General features: G+C 41.2%; 2 protein-coding genes across 8 annotated transcripts in view; one reads left to right on the top strand and one right to left on the bottom strand.

Moving 5' to 3' along the window:
- The window catches only part of SLC39A10 (solute carrier family 39 member 10), a 102,594-nt gene extending 93,978 nt beyond the window's left edge, over positions 1-8,616 (top strand). For 5 of the 6 annotated variants that reach the window (XM_039493858.1, XM_039493855.1, XM_039493857.1 and 2 more), the window contains exons 9-10: positions 507-697; positions 5,360-8,616. In XM_039493858.1, the coding sequence (XP_039349792.1) occupies positions 507-697; positions 5,360-5,518 (350 nt within the window). In that variant the 3' untranslated portion in view covers positions 5,519-8,616. Of the gene's footprint in view, positions 1-506; positions 698-4,013; positions 4,134-5,359 lie in introns of those variants that run through there. The other variant, XM_039493856.1, reaches the window with a different exon arrangement.
- A 22-nt stretch (positions 8,617-8,638) lies between these two features.
- Positions 8,639-15,731, bottom strand: part of DNAH7 (dynein axonemal heavy chain 7) — a 223,295-nt gene continuing 216,202 nt past the window's right edge. For both annotated transcript variants that reach the window (XM_039493846.1, XM_039493847.1), the window contains 5 exons: positions 14,472-14,702; positions 11,650-11,802; positions 10,644-10,821; positions 9,456-9,559; positions 8,639-9,023 (listed from right to left, as the gene is read on the bottom strand). In XM_039493846.1, coding sequence (XP_039349780.1) covers positions 8,817-9,023; positions 9,456-9,559; positions 10,644-10,821; positions 11,650-11,802; positions 14,472-14,702 — 873 coding nt within the window. In that variant the 3' untranslated portion in view covers positions 8,639-8,816. The remainder of the gene's footprint in view (positions 9,024-9,455; positions 9,560-10,643; positions 10,822-11,649; positions 11,803-14,471; positions 14,703-15,731) is intronic.

Below are 15,731 nucleotides of genomic sequence, written 5' to 3'. Positions count from 1 at the left end.
TAGCTCCCTCCTGGCAGTAATGCCTGTTTGTCATCCTTATGCACATGCAAAGTAGAATCTGTCAAGATAAGAGGAACGCTAATAAGATCTGAGGGACTGGTCAAGACTGAACCTGCATTTTTCATTAAAAAGCCAGCACCCCACTCTCGGAACTTCTCTCCTTTTGTACGTACATTCCTGACTGACTACAACTGCACTGTACCTGGGAGGGCTGGATTGGGATCCGTTTAGAGCTCTGTTAGTGCCCCTCATCAGCTAGTATGAGTCATGATTGCCTTTGAAACTAAATTTTAATCAAGGAAGGGATATGTATTGTAGGCTGTGTAGTCATATACTGTTGCTCCTTTTCCCCTTAAAAAAAAGCCTTCAGTATGTTTGCCACAGCGATAGGCACTTCAGTAGTTCCGTAGATAAATCAGATAATATAACTGAGGGCAGATGCATCTATTTAGTCTCTTGTGGGATTATGACAATTAAAAACTTTCATTATTCGATTTCAATTTCAGGTGATTTTGCCGTGCTGCTTAAAGCAGGTATGACAGTAAAGCAAGCCATTGTGTACAACCTCCTGTCTGCTATGATGGCTTATGTAGGGATGCTGATAGGCACAGCTGTTGGACAGTATGCCAATAACATCACTTTATGGATCTTTGCAGTCACCGCGGGCATGTTCCTTTATGTTGCATTGGTAGATATGGTAAGATTATCGTTTTGTATTACCTTATTCTGCATGTATGAAATCTGTGACTTTAACCCAACAGTGTAACTTATTTTTTTGTATTGCACAAAATAAAGCAAACCACCTACAGGCAAATATCTAGACACCCATTCATACCTTGCTGTCGCTTAAAAAATATAGTCTAGTAAATTCATGGGGAAAACCTCCATCATTTTGCAATGTCCCACCTGTTTGGGTTTTCATCTGACCAAATCCCTTCACTCTCAGGGTTGCATGTTATGATATAAAAACTTGTTTAATGTCACTGGCTGCTCTCCCAATGACAAAGTCATCCTTCTAGCCTATCTTTTGGTTTTTGCTGCTGTGTGAGGATGTGTTTGGATACTCTAAGGCAGTCCATGATTGATTTTAAGTGGAGGTCAATCCTAAAACTGCATATATTTGGTCCCAAACAGATCCATTTTGATGTTTAGAAAAGGCTGTTGGTAAATATGCTGCTTTGATGGCTGTCAGGTTAATTCTTGACAGATGTCAAATTTAACAAATGTTGCTTCTTCCGTGATGATTAAGGCTAAGATTATGTCACGGAAGTCATAGTTCCGTGGACCTCCAGTGGGGCTGGAGCTGTCAGCCACACGGGCAACAGGTGCTCCTTCCCCCTGCACAGCAGGGGTCATTCTCTCACATACACCCCCTCAGGCTTCAGTTATCCCCTGTCATGCCCCCGCCCCTCCTTTTGTAAAAGTCAGAGACAGGCCACCGGCTTCTGTTAATATTATTTTTTTAATTATTATTACGACCTGTCCCTGACTTTTACTTAAAATAATCGTGACAAAATCTTAATGTCAGTGATGATTGACGTATGTTCCACTCTTGGTGTGGAGTCTTTTAGCCCACGCAGGCACCCTAAGTGCCCTCGCACCCCTCCTCCCAGAGCACAAAGGGTGGAGCAAGGACAACCATCCCGCAGATCTTTATTATTGCACATGGCTGGAAAATGGAACTGCTGTTAGTGTCCTTTACTCTAGAGCCCCAGCATAGCTAGTGACTGTAGGCTAGTTTTAATACTGTATTGTAGTTTGGGTTATTAAGCTCCCTTTTTAGTCTCTCTTTTTACTTTTGTCTTTGTTACCTGGTACCAGGTCTTTATCCTTTATGGTTGAACAAAAATCCCCCTGTTTTAAGTATTGGTCCTTATGCAAGATGGCTATGTATCTTTCAATGCTGGTCACTCAGAATGTTCGTTTTGTTTAGGGGAGGGCACTTCACTAGCCAAATGTTCTATTTGATGTTCATTTTCAAAACAAACTCAGAGTAAGAGACGCTCATGCAAATTGTTTCTCTGGATAGATCTCTGAGACCTGCTTCTGATCCAGTACACAAGATCTGAGCAGTTTTCTTCCAAGAGTGCCCTGGCCACTACCAGTTTCCAGGCTCCAGTCACTGCATCTCAGTTCACAGAGGTTTCTGTTCCCAAATCCTTGTCTGAGAGTGGGTGGGGCCTTATCATTGCTCTTCCAAAGAATAGATCGCTGAATAGGACTCCCTAAGAAAAAAGGGCAGAGATAGCCTTGCTTAGCCTTGTCTTAAGGGTTGCTCGAGGCTTGAATATGAAGATGGTTTTCCATGGCACCCTAGTACCCATATGTCGGTACTGACGTAAAAGAGGCCCATCACATTCACCCGCACTGATGCTGGAGTATTGTTTTTGAGGAGTTCAGCAACAGTGCTTTCTGTATCAGTACCAGCTTCATCAGTATCATTGTCATTGACACTGTCTACTCCAGCCTTGAAGATTTCTAATTTATTTTCATCGGTACTGGCTGTATTAACACTGAGCTTCGTGGTACTGAGGGATTTGGTGGTGTCTGAATTTCCTGAGTGTCATTTACTATCTTCAGCAGTTAGAATACCAAGCTCTGGCAGGCTATTGGCACAGCTTGTGTGTACAGCACTGATAAGGAAGGTCCCTAAACAATGCTTAGGGACTCCTGCTAGGTCTGCTCCATTTCTACAGCAGGACTATGCATTCTCTTCATCAGTCTCAAGCAAGAGCAGGGAGAGTCTCGTCTCTGACAGGGAGTCCCAAGGGTACATGTACAATCAAGACATTATAAGGAATGGTGTTTCACCTGGTGTGTACACACACGTACACACACATTCTGTAGACAACATGCCTGTGGCTCTCATTCCTGGTCCTACTATGCTCATAGGGCCCTCTTCACTTTAGAAGCCCCATCTCCTCTATCCACACCAGGGTAAGATTTCCCCCCCCCCCCTTGTAGAGTCTGAGAGTTCAACCCAGTCAGTAACCTCAGGAGTTTTCTGCTCCACCACCACAACTTCAGACCACTGAGAAACATCCCCACCCTTCCGAACTTGCTCCAGCTGCCACTTCTTCATCCTCCCCTGATGAGGCTGTAGTGCTATCTGCTCCATCACATCTAGATTGCAAGACATGCCAGGATCTACTCAGAACGGCCAAAACAGTCTGGTAGAAGTAGTGTATGAAAAATCACACAGTTTTGTTAGAGATTAAAAGAAGGAGCAGAAGGACCTAGAGGCGGATTGAGTAAACGGGCTTCTTTATTGCGGTACTTGTTCCCCTCAACCCAATTGTTGAGTAAGCCCCGAGTTAATCACATCACACACTTTTATCTAAGTTAATATGTAAATACACACATTTACTACAACACCCCCAAAACCCTTATTTAGTAATATGAATGCCCATATACTCAATATAATCATCCCCACCCCTGTTTATAGCATTAAGCATATTCTACAGACCTTTGGAATGTAGAATACCAGTGTTGTCTCTCTGTAGAAGTTGATTACAAAACTTGAATTATGGATGCTTCTTCCAGATAGTGCAGATGTGGAAGAGAGAATTGGCAGTAGCCGTTCCCACACAATTCTCTGATTAGGTTTTTGTATTATTTGGTAAACAGAACTCACTCGCAATGTAAATTAATTTCTTTAACAAATCTTGTCTGCTAACATGAATAGGAAGTTTGCGATCTTTCGAAGTGTGAGACTGTGACTCTTCGTTATTCTTCATGACCTAGGATATCCTATAACAACACTAAAATGACTTATCGATAGCTGTTTGCTCAGCTGTCTAGCCTACTGCAGAACTAATTAATAAACATATTGGTCCATAAAGTGGAGGGGGGGGTGTTAAAGAAATTTAAGGTCTCCGTCACCAGATGCCTTGTGCAGTCTACTGTTACTAGCAGAGAGTTGTATAAGATGGGTGGGCAATATGCATGTCCTGTTAGAGGCCACAGGCTTGACAACTTGTCACATTCTTTCCTGATACTTGTGGTGTATTCAGGTATTAAGAATAACCAATACACAGAAAAGCAATGCCTGTCATCCTAAGGAATTTATCAGTGGGAATTCTGGATCAACAAGTTTGATTTCTCTGTGGATTACTTAAGTCTTCTAACTAGAAGACAATTCCTTTATTATATTTTTCTCCTGCATTATGTATGGAAGTCTCTTCTTGAGGTAAGGAGTTCCTTGGATGAAGGAAAGAATTGCATTTATTTTTCCTCATGCTCTTCTTGTGCAGGGATTTCAAATAGCATTTTAAAAAAAAGATTCTGTTTATACACATGGTGATTGTACTAGAAAGTGTCCCATTTAATTTCAGAGCTTCCAATGTTAAGTTCATGATTCTTTTAGCTACAGGTGTTCAGTACTGTTTGGCCTTCATCTCTAACGAGGCATGTCAAGAAAATCCACTTTTTTGTAATTGCTTATGTGGAATTTCTCTTGAATTGACACAGTTACATATTGTTTCCTATTACTTTTATACTTTAGAGGTAAATATATTTACTATAAACTAGTAATTAGTCATACATGGCTGTTAAACTTGAGTAATAGAGCTTTGGATGCACTAATAAAATTAGATTATGGGATTTTCTGAGAACTCATAAGGGGAAAATTTATCTTTCCTACCAATAAGCTTGCAGTATGGCAAAAAATGGCAGAATTAATTAACTCAATCAGTATAATATCAACAATGTATTTATAGCAGTTTAATTACTGGAGCAATATACAAAGCATTTTAACACTTCTTTTGTGATAGAGGTGTTTACCTCAGAGTGTGTGTGTGTGTTTTCTTGAATAGAATTATTTAACTTTTAACTCAAAGAAACAAAGCTCAAAGGAAGTAGGCGTGGTTCCTATCCTAAGGGTATGTCTACTCAGGGTGCAGCAAGCTGGGGTGTTTCAAACCACTGTACATTAATGCACAGTAGGGAACATTTAGTGCACATCAGCAGTCCATATGGACAGTCAATGTGTAGCACGCTACACTTATGTCCTAGCTTGCCACACAGTAAGAGTTTGTGTAGACATGCACTGAGGAGCTTATATTCAAAATAAGCAAGCAACACAGTGGCCAAAAAAACACATTTGAATGCCCAAAGGAGGTTGCTGTAGCCTACTAGTTTCTTTTTGGAAAGTATATAATGGGTTGGTGACAATCGTTTTATAAGATCAAGGTCAAGATCAGGTGGTGTTTTATTGACTACCTCTAAGCATGCTGCTACTCCAGCTGCACTGCAGTTGATAATTTTTCTAACTGAATCTCGGTATTGCTATTACTAAATACCTTGTTATTTCACTTCCATCACAATATTTGTAAATTATTGTAAATGTTTCCTTTTTCAGCTTCCAGAAATGCTTCATGGAGATGGTGATAATGAAGAACATGGATATTGTCCAGTGGGGCAATTCATTCTCCAGAATTTAGGCTTGCTCCTTGGATTTGCTATCATGCTGGTGATTGCACTGTATGAAGATAAAATTGTGTTTGACATCCAGTTCTGACCATTTCCAGAAATTGCTGTGGTTACGATGTTACTGTATGGCTTTGAGTCTGCACTGTTGTACTGTATGCACATTGCTCAGAGAAAAGGCAGTGACTTGCACTACTACACAAGTACAGTCTATTTGTTTCCACACAGATTAACTTTTGCTGCTTGCTAACTAAAATAAGACATGGTGCACATACCGCACCTTCCAAATTCAAATGACAAAACTTAAGAAGGAAATGTGCATATGAAAAGACAAAGTTGTGTGTGCTGCACATGAAGCATTGTGCAACTGTTTACAAATCAGCAGGCAGTGAAAGACCTAGTCTGTTCTGGAAATGTCTTTTCACATTACAGTTGAACAGAATCTACAAAACATTAAAGGTGAAATCCATCCCTCTGCAATGGGCCTGCTATGTAATTCCCACATAAGGTTTACATGCCATGAATATCTCCTGCTGGCCTCTGCACAATGATGGATGTTACCCTAAGACAATTAAATGCTACACTTAGCACCTGACTGGAAAAACTGTGTTTTTTTTAACTTAAAAAAATCTGTTTAAAACACCTTGGTACACATTAAACTGCATTTCATCGTTCTAAGGTTCGTGTTTAAGGAGGCAAACTGTTGCAATATGCACAGGTCTGTGTAATCGGCTGCGAAGAGCTATATTCCATTGAGAATCAGTTTTCCTGATTAAGATTTATTTGATGTTAGCTCCTTGCTATTGGTAGGAAAATAAAGTAGAGTTAGTATTAACTTGGGGAAGTAGCTCAATCGGTATAATATCAGTATCAGAAGGTTAATGGGCTGTTCCTGATTCTTTGCTCGAGAAGCTAAACATTGGGTGCCACTTACAACCTAAACTACTGATAAATTGTGGCTGTGAGTTTGTGCAAATGCACCTCTAACAAAGGATCCATAATGGAATTTCTCAGTTTTAACAGTTCAATTTATTTTGGGATTCAATTTTTTTCTCCTTTTTACAGTAATATCTTCTGAAATCCAATGTACTGAACCCAGATACAAAGATTATATAATAATAATAATAATAATGCCCTGTATATGTAGTACTGGTGGGTCATTTACAATGCTGTAATATCAGGTCTGAATATATTACTTCCATGCCTTGGCATCAGAGTTTATAGCACCAGCATTGCAGGCAATAGACTGTGTGCTAGAAGAGTCCCACTTCCAGCATAAAGGAGTTAATATTTTTTAACATTTGTTATCTTAGGTATCTAGGGTATATAAATGCAGCTGTCATTGAATTACCGGTACGTGAGAGTTGGGAGGATAAGGTGAACCATCCAAATCCTTAACCTGCTAGAATCAGTTTAGCGTTGCTTACTGCCGAGATGCTTGTATTGCCAGATGTGAATTAGTTTCTTTTCTCCCCTGCTGTCCTATTAAAATTGTGAATTTGTGCGATGTACAAGCCCTGTGAATTCTGCAGTCTGATTTGATAATCTAGGACCAATCCTAAGCATGGTGGTGGTCTTTTTTTAACTAGCTGTTCTAGTTTTTGTTTTTATGTATGCTGGGTAAGCTGTATTTTGCTGCATACTGTCAAGTTTTGTTTCAGTCTGCTTAGCATCAGTGTCCTGCTAAAATTGCACTGGTTTAACATCTTAACGAGCCAGTCAATATCGTCATTCTGGTTTAAAATTAATCCCTGTTCCTGTTCACTTTTGACCCTTCACTTTAGCGATATAGTTGTTCCTTTTTCTCGGCCATTCCCTTCCCCCCAGGAACAGTCTGTAAATTTTAAAGGTATAAGTTGGCTCCTGCCAGTATTTGTTCCTAATGCAGTATCAAGAAACTGACATATACAGTATTAAGTGTCCGTTCTATAAAAGGTGTGGCTTCCTCAGTGAAGACGTCAAAGTCAGGGGTCCAATTCTGCAGTCCTTGGTGCACAAAACACACTGAACTCAGTTGGAATTTTGCACAGAAAAAGACTAGTTCAGACCCTAATTAGCACAGACATCATCTCATTTAATGTTTAGAGTGGATTTTTGTAACAAATATGCTAGGTAAAATTTTCAAAAGCAACTAAATGATTTAGGAGTATAAAGGTATGTCAACAGTACAGCTGCACTGCTGTTCTGTAGACACTTGCTACAGCGATCGTTTTTCTGTCATTGGTAAATAAAGAGGCAGTGGTTAGGTCACCAGCAGAATTCTTCGGTCAGTCTAGCAGCGTCTATACCGGTGCTTAGATCAGTCTAACTAAATCTCTTATTTCACACCCCTGACCAACGTAGCTAGGTCGACCTAAGTTTTAGGTGTAGACTAGGTCTTAGGAGCATAAGTGCCACTGAATTTCAATGAGACGAAGGTCCAGATACTCAAAGGTATTTAGGTGCCTAACTCCTATTGAAATCAGTGGGAGTTAGGCCCAGAGCCTCAAAGGTATTGAGTGGGCTAAGTGCCCAATTCACATTTGAAAATGGTACTAAGGTACTAACTTTCCAGAAGACCTTTTTCCCACTTGGAAAAACATGGTCATATTAAAGCATTAGCTATTGCATTTCCCACTAAGAATGGAATTTGTTTCCTTTTTTACTACTATTGTGATTGTGAAGAGCAATATAACAGCTGTGGCTTCTGTAGGTTTCCACCAGTGTTAATTTCAAACCAATTCAATGTAGTTTTATGTCAAGTTACAGACAATCTGAATCTCAGTGTACTTGGCTTCAACATTCCATTCTGCTTGAATACAGTTTCATTTAACATGTATTCCTTGGAGGGCATAAATGTTATTTGTATATTACAATGCTGTCACTGTGTGACATCCCATATGAATTTTGATGTAGATCACATTGCACTCAATCAGCAGTGATTATGCTTAGAAAATACTATAGTAGTTAGATGCAGTGTGAATTTTTTCCATTACGGTTTATAGTTTAAAAATGTGATTATGGTCCTACAAGATACTTGCTGAGCTATAAATCTTTTTTTGTTATAACTAAATCATTTAAATAATTTTTATAAAGCTGGGAATGATCAAATGCTGTTTGGTTCATTGTCAGCACTGTTGTGTTCATTTTATGTATGTTCCTTATTTATAAGGAGCTTCAGAAAATAAAATTATTCAAGGAGCAAACATACTGGTTGGTTTTTGTAAAGTTTTTTATTACACAGCTTTATTTTGTATTTTAGTATTTTTTAAAATCTCTTGAAAGGCAGAAATGTAATGGATTGTTTAAATATTTTGATTTCACTAGACAGTAGTGTTTTAAAAATTGAAATGCTTCTTACACAAATGATTCATCTAAAAAATAAGCATCTAAAAATATTCATGCTAAATTTAGGAATTAAGCTGGCATAATAGTGCCACCCCTCGTCCAATCCAGTGTTGTTCTGGTTTATCTGAGGGAAGAATCATTGCTATCACAAAGTTAGTAGAATGTCCCGTAGTGGAGAGGGTTCCTCTTCTCTCACTGGTCTTGTACACTGGAGCAACATAACTTGGTCGTTGTGAAATGTCTGACCTCTTGCAAGGCTTTAACCACATCTATGATAAAGTACAGAATAAACCCTTTACCTTTCTGGGTAAAGTTTGTAAGACTTTAAATGTGATCACAACTCACTAAATACTTCCTAGCCCCACTGTAGTTCACCAGTAACTTGTGCATAATCCAGACAAGAGCTGAGTGCTCCTTCCCCTCCCCGCAAAAAGTCCTCCCCTTGACTTCAGTATGAATTGTGGATGCTCAGTGCTCTGTTGCATACAAATTGCCTGATCCAAATTATTTCCAGTTCAGTATATGTAAAAAAATATACAAGTTGCTACTTCAAATTGGTTACCACACAGCCATGTGGAGACCATGACTAAGGTAGCTCTGATGGCAAAAGTTTTTACTTAGAAAAAAATGGGGGTTTTTTGTATTCCTTTAAAACATGATTGTTCGAAGCTAAGCCTGCCATGTTAGACTGTCATACTGACCACAGGTACTGTATCATATAGGATTTTCGGATAAGATTCTGCTAGCTTTTTAGTTTTTCTGTCCCAGCGAGCTCCATCCAGGAACAATCCTCGAATGTAGACCCCTGAATTAAGCAGAAAGTTATTAAAAGATGTTTGGGTACAGAAACCAAATGTACTAGAAGGCTGTGTGAAATTAGATCAGCTTTTCTTTTCATACACTGTTTAGATCATGCATGAGGCTATAGTGCAACTGAATAATACAGAAACCCATGTGCCAGTTTTTTGACCCAGTACCCCACAGGTGGTACAAAGGGAGTTGACACTGCCCATGTCCTCTGATGGGGGTAGCTCTGCTATGTTGGAGTCCTTAGTTGGAGTGGGGCTGACTTTTATGCCTCCTGCCTCAATCCCTGATTATAAGGCTGTGGCTGTAGTTTGGCAATCTTCAGTTGGGTACGGTCTTTTCTTCATGTTCACTTACTGTAGGTACTTAGTAACTATACGGTATCCAACGCTCTCTGAATGTTAGCTGGCAGTTAATAGCTACTCAAAAACAAAACTCAAGCCAGGCAGGGGGCCTTTAACCTAAGCCCCACCACCTAGGGCTACAGCTTCAGCCCTGGGCCTCAGTAAATCTAAGCCAGCCTTGGCGACCGCCTTAAAACAGGGTCGCGACCCACGGCTGGGTTAGTGAAATGTTCTAAATACTGGGGCATAGAACTAAAGTAATAGGGTGAAATGAAGGACAGGAAATTTCAGGCTAAATATCACTCGAAATATGTTAGATGGTGGAAAAGTGTCTTAAGGCAAGTGGTAGATACTGGGTAAAGCACTTGACCAGATCCTCAGCTGGTGTAATTGTCATAGCTCCACTGAGGATCTGCCCCAGTTAACATCGTGTATGGAACAATCCTGCTTCAGGTGGTCTACTGACCAGACACTAGGTAGCCTGAATGGTCTTGCTGATATTTAATTTGTGGTGTTCTACTAGGATTATTCAAAAGGTATTTTGTTGAATGGTGTCATTTTTTTGCCTTTAATGTGCAAGCCTCCTTTAGTGACGTTAGTGAATCACACTGTGGCCTATATTTTCCACAATTCTGTGCATTAAGTGCTTAATGCCAGGCATGTCTCTACCTGTAACCCCTGAATAACACTTCCTACATGTACATCAGTGTAGGTGGCTAATAAAGCTTGTTTGTTTACCATCTTCTGGAGCATTTTTGTATTCCTTGTCCTCCAGCACTTCATAGTCAAACCCTAGTAGGTCAATTGGAATAGTGTATTTTCTGGCATAGTTCTGCTGGGCACCAGTTAAGAAGGCTTGAGTGAAGAAAAATCCTGAAAGCCAAAAGACTGGTGGAGTTCCATTTTCATACCACAGCTACAGCAGAAAAAATGAGAAAAAAAATGTACCTTGAAATCATTAGAAGGCAAAAAATAATTTAGAATAGTATTAAAAGACATATCACAAAAATTGTCTTTTTGCAGAGGCCACTGGTATTTTAGACAGCCAACAAAAACAGTTTTATTGACCACGTTGTCCAAAATGCCACTGGCTACTGAAAAAGGACAGTCCTGTTCCTCAATTAGCTTTTAATGTGAGCATCAGCTTAGAATTGATTGAGATGACATAATCATAGCAACCTGAAAACATTTTAGTCAGACTTTGTGAGCCAGCAACCTAGAGGGGAAGGACTCCATAGTTTGTGGCTACTCCCCTCAGCCATCAAATTCCCAAGCAACTTACTGTAAGTACAGTATTTGGCCTGTTGGGTATTAGAGAGTGAGCATTAAAATGATTTCCTAACTTCAGAAATTCAGTGGAAAGGCCCATCAACAGTATTTTTGTCTTATGCTTTAAGTGTCATACTGTTGTTTATTAAACTTCACTGAACACTGCAACGTTGTGTGTGCCAGTAACAGCTGGCAGTTAAGAGGCCTTTAGAGAATCCACCGTGAGCACCAACATTGCCCATCTGTCATGCAGGAGTTTTAATAGACAGCAGCTATCTTAATGAGGTGTATGGTACATAACAAAGTTTAGTGGTTTATTACATGCACTGATGAGCACACTGCTGTGCACAACCCTATGCAAAACTCTTTATACGTTCACTGTGCAAAATACATATGTGTGTTTCTATTCTCTTATGGTGTCATCTGAGACCAAGGGAAAACTCAGAGCAGAGTTGCACAATCAGTGTGTGCTCACCTGTAAGAACTTTAATCTGGTAAGAAAGTCATTCACATAGCTGCCAAGTGGTTTGAGGCTTGGGTAAGATTTATTCATCCACATTCCTGGAATTCTGCCTTTCAAGATGCTGCTTACCACTTCTTCTAGTTCAGAGGACATCACCACCAGTCCCTAAAGCAGATGTGGGGAAGGAAACAGTTACCCTGCCATGTCTGCTCAGACCACACCCCAAAACTGTAATTAAACGCCCTCCCCCCCCCCCCCCGTGCTCTTATTCCAATAGCTGTAATCCAAGTTTTAGCCACACCAGACTGAGGGAACTTAAAAACATAGGACTTGCCATACTGCATCAGACCAGGGGCCAGTATCAGAGGCTTCAGAGAAAGGTTCAAGATGCCCTCATAGAATAAATAGTCTGTAAGGAAAGTGTCTTCCTACCCACCACTACGGTCCTGAAATGTGAGGGTTTATAGCCCTTCCAAAGCTCTAGTGGTTTTGGCAAGGCTTACTACTGTTATTCTGGATGTTCTCCTTACCAATATCAATGTTCCTGCCTTTTCTGACTAGTCAAAAGTGCCACATCTATGTCTGTGACTAAGAATTTCCTTTTTATTCACTTTAACATCCTTTCAATTTTTGTAATGCCTGCTTGACCTTGTATTATGTGAAACCAAGTGCCTGCTGCATCACCCCCTATGCCTTTCATTATTTTACATGCATTTATCCTGTCCCAGCTGACTTGTCACCTAGCTAAAATAAGGTTTGAAAAGAGATGTTGATAGAGTTGCAAGTTACTATGGCTAAGGGCCCAAGGTGATGCAGGGCTGAGCACCCTCAACGCTCATTTGCGATCAGAGCACTCAGCAGCTTGTGTGAGGCGCCTCAGTGTTCCTCAGCAACAACTCAATTGCTATTGCATCCAAAGCGCGTTTTAATTTTTCTTGCCACAGTCACTAAATATTGATACATGTTTTTAGACAAGCTATCACTCTTCCCAAACCCTTTGGCTGTCCCTGTGGGAGCCTGCAGTGATTTCATAGTGACTGGAAGAAATCACATCCATGTCTCTGGATAAAATGATCAAAAGCATCTAAGTGACTTTGGAACCTAAAAATCCTATTTTCAACACTAACTTTGGGCCAGATATTCAAAGGTATCACTGAGATTTTCAAAACTGCTGCTGCCTAACCATATATGTGCCAAAAATCCCTTAGGCCCATGTTTATGCTCGTAGCCAGGCACAAAGCCCTTAAGTGCTGATGCCACGACACAGCTGATAAGCTGTTCATAGCGCTTGCACAAGCTGAAGCCCTGGCAGCACTCTGCCAAGTAGGCAGGCCAATACCTCCCTCCCTAGCGGGGCCTGAGACCACAGGCATTCTCTGAAACTAGCTAAATGCAGCTGGGGGTGAGTAAAGCAGGATTGTGAGGCTAGCATGACCTAGTGATTAGGGTACTCAGCTGGGATGTGGAAAACCTGGGTTCAAATCTCTGATCAATTTGGAGCAGGGATTTGAACCTAACCCTGCTACATCCCAGGTGAGGGTCCCAACCACCAGGCTATTGCCTATAATCCAGTGGGTTTTTCACGCGTTGAAGCTCTCCCATTTTGTATACGTAACTAGCCACTGGGCTAGCGAGACTGACTCTACTACGTGGTGGTTAGGGCAGTGATGTGGGCGATCCATTGCACTTGCCTGCTCCAATTAATAGTTAATTACTTAAACAGGTTCAACAAGAGGGAGTCAGAGACACCCACCCAAGCATCGCCGCGCACCAGGGAGGAAGAGCTGAGTACAAGCCCCTGCGCCAAGGCAGGTAGAGCAGGTTTTGCATACAAATCTCCCCCATCCCAGGGAAGTTCCCTGACCCCTACACTTTAATGGGGCGTGATGTTCCTTGTTTTTACAAGCATGGTCTGGCTTTGAGGGCAGCTGCCCCACTTTAGGCACCTAACTCCAGGAATAGGTTCACAGGTGAGACTAGACTCCAGCACCCTTCTCCTTGTCTCTCTGCCTCCACATGTTTTACTATTAATACACCACGGAACTACTGAAACAGGAGCGATTGAGAAACCCCACACTTTGATTAGGGTCCTCCCTGAGAGCTGAGAAACCTAAATTCAAATCGCTTCAAACAGGGACTCCAGTCTGGGGCTTGCACAGCCCAGTTGAGTACCCTAAACCACTGGCTGAAAGGTTCCATTCGGTGTGAGGGTGTGTGCCTGAGACTACAGCCTGGTTTGGGCCTGTAGGCCAGACAGGTAGGGAAAAGTCTCATTTGCACATCTGGGGAGGGGACGGGGGCATAAGTGTGACATCGGTGTCTAGCCACCTAGCCTGAGGCACTTAGGAGATAGTAACAGTGAAAACGCAAACATTTGAGGCTTTTTATGGTCCTCCATGGTTAGGCAGCCGCTGGGCAGGGGTTCTGAGCTCACTGTCACCTCAATCTTAGGTGGACTTAGCTGAAGTGGAAGTTAAGCACCTACAGCTCATTTGAAAATAGGCCTTAGTGGCCTAAGTTTCTTAGGATCATTAAAAAAATTATCCCAGCACTATAACCTGCTAACACAGAAGGCGAGTGTGGCTTCTCTGCACTACACAGGACAGTATTTCCCTCTTCCATTGTACATATAGACAATTGTGTGATACAAATGGCTTACAGCCATTTGGAACCCGGACTGTTGAAGAGCTGATACCATAGGAACTGCCACACTGCATCAGACAAATGGCTCAATCCTGCAAAGTGCCATTAAATGCAACTGAAGCTGACGGCGCAGCATTTTCACAGGCTTTAGCCCCCTACTAATATGCTTTTTTAAGGTTTTTGCAGTGCACCTTGATTGCTTTCTGGATGTTAACACAGGAGTCTCTTATTGTCTGCAGTAACTTGTTAAATCGCCCCATCTCTTGGACAAGTACAGTGTTCATACTCTGCGTGTAGGTGGTCGGATATCTCCTCATTGCGGCCTCAATGCTGAAGTTTGAGGGAAGTTTGCTCAGGATGTCACCTGCCACTTCATTAACAATTTCATCTGTTGATTTTGCACCAGCACCTGTGGCTCGAGACTATAAACAGCTGAAGGTTAAACATGAGGTCTCCTTGTACAGACCAGTAAATATTTAAACACAGAAACAAATTAAATCAGTATTGTAAAAAATATTCTTATTGCTCAAAAAACAGTCATGGGATGAAACAATCACGCAGTGCAATGACCAAACTGGAGATTCCCCCATTGTATGTGGCGTATATGTGACACCTACAAAAGGCTTAGAACGCTCTGAAACGAAGGACCCCCTAAGTACGTTTAGGTAATGACCATTCTGATGACCTACTCCTTCTATAGAAGTGGCAAAGTGGGTTTTCATTCAGTATTTTGGTGTGTTTGGAATTACTCTAGAATTTGGCTGATCATAAACTCTAACATCACAACTCTCACCCAGGATTGTTGATAGTCATGAAGGATCAAGCCTAGCGAGGTCAAGAAGTGACTGGGCACAGAGATTGAAAGGCAAATCTTGCTCCCATTCAAGACAACACACTCAGTGACTTGAATGAAAACAGACTGAGCCTCTCACCCAATGGGAGTCTGTCATATAACACATTGGCAGGGCACTGAAGGAACCTTACACAGCTGATAAATGCACATACTGCAAATGTTTTGTGGATAAACATGGGACTTGCTGATGTAAACATGAAGATTTTTAAATGCACTAAAAGTAAGGAAACTGTGTAAGTGTGAGGCCATGCCAGATTGCTACAGTTCACATAGAACAGAGCACAGCACATGGGGGTAGTCAGATCAGAACCCTTTAAAAAATATTTTCCTTTCAATTTCTCCCCAGACTGTACACATTATACACAAAATTTAGGATGCTGACACAGGAACATAAGAGCAGCCATACTGGGTCAGACCAAAGGTCCATCTTTGTCTTCCAACAGTGGCCAGTGCCAGGGAATGAACAGAACAGGTAATCATCAAGTGATCCAGTCCTGTCGCTTAATCCCATCTTCTGGCAAGCAGAGGCTATAGACAGATTGTCATTTAATAGGACGTTTTTCAGTGTCTTCATGAGAACTTCAGTAGCTCTTTGATG

This window comes from Mauremys reevesii, linkage group 11 (assembly GCF_016161935.1).
Source record: "Mauremys reevesii isolate NIE-2019 linkage group 11, ASM1616193v1, whole genome shotgun sequence".
In the NCBI taxonomy this organism is placed as follows: domain Eukaryota; kingdom Metazoa; phylum Chordata; order Testudines; family Geoemydidae; genus Mauremys; species Mauremys reevesii.
The sequence above is the reverse complement of the archived record's forward strand: the minus strand, read 5'-3'. Positions and strand labels throughout refer to the sequence as shown.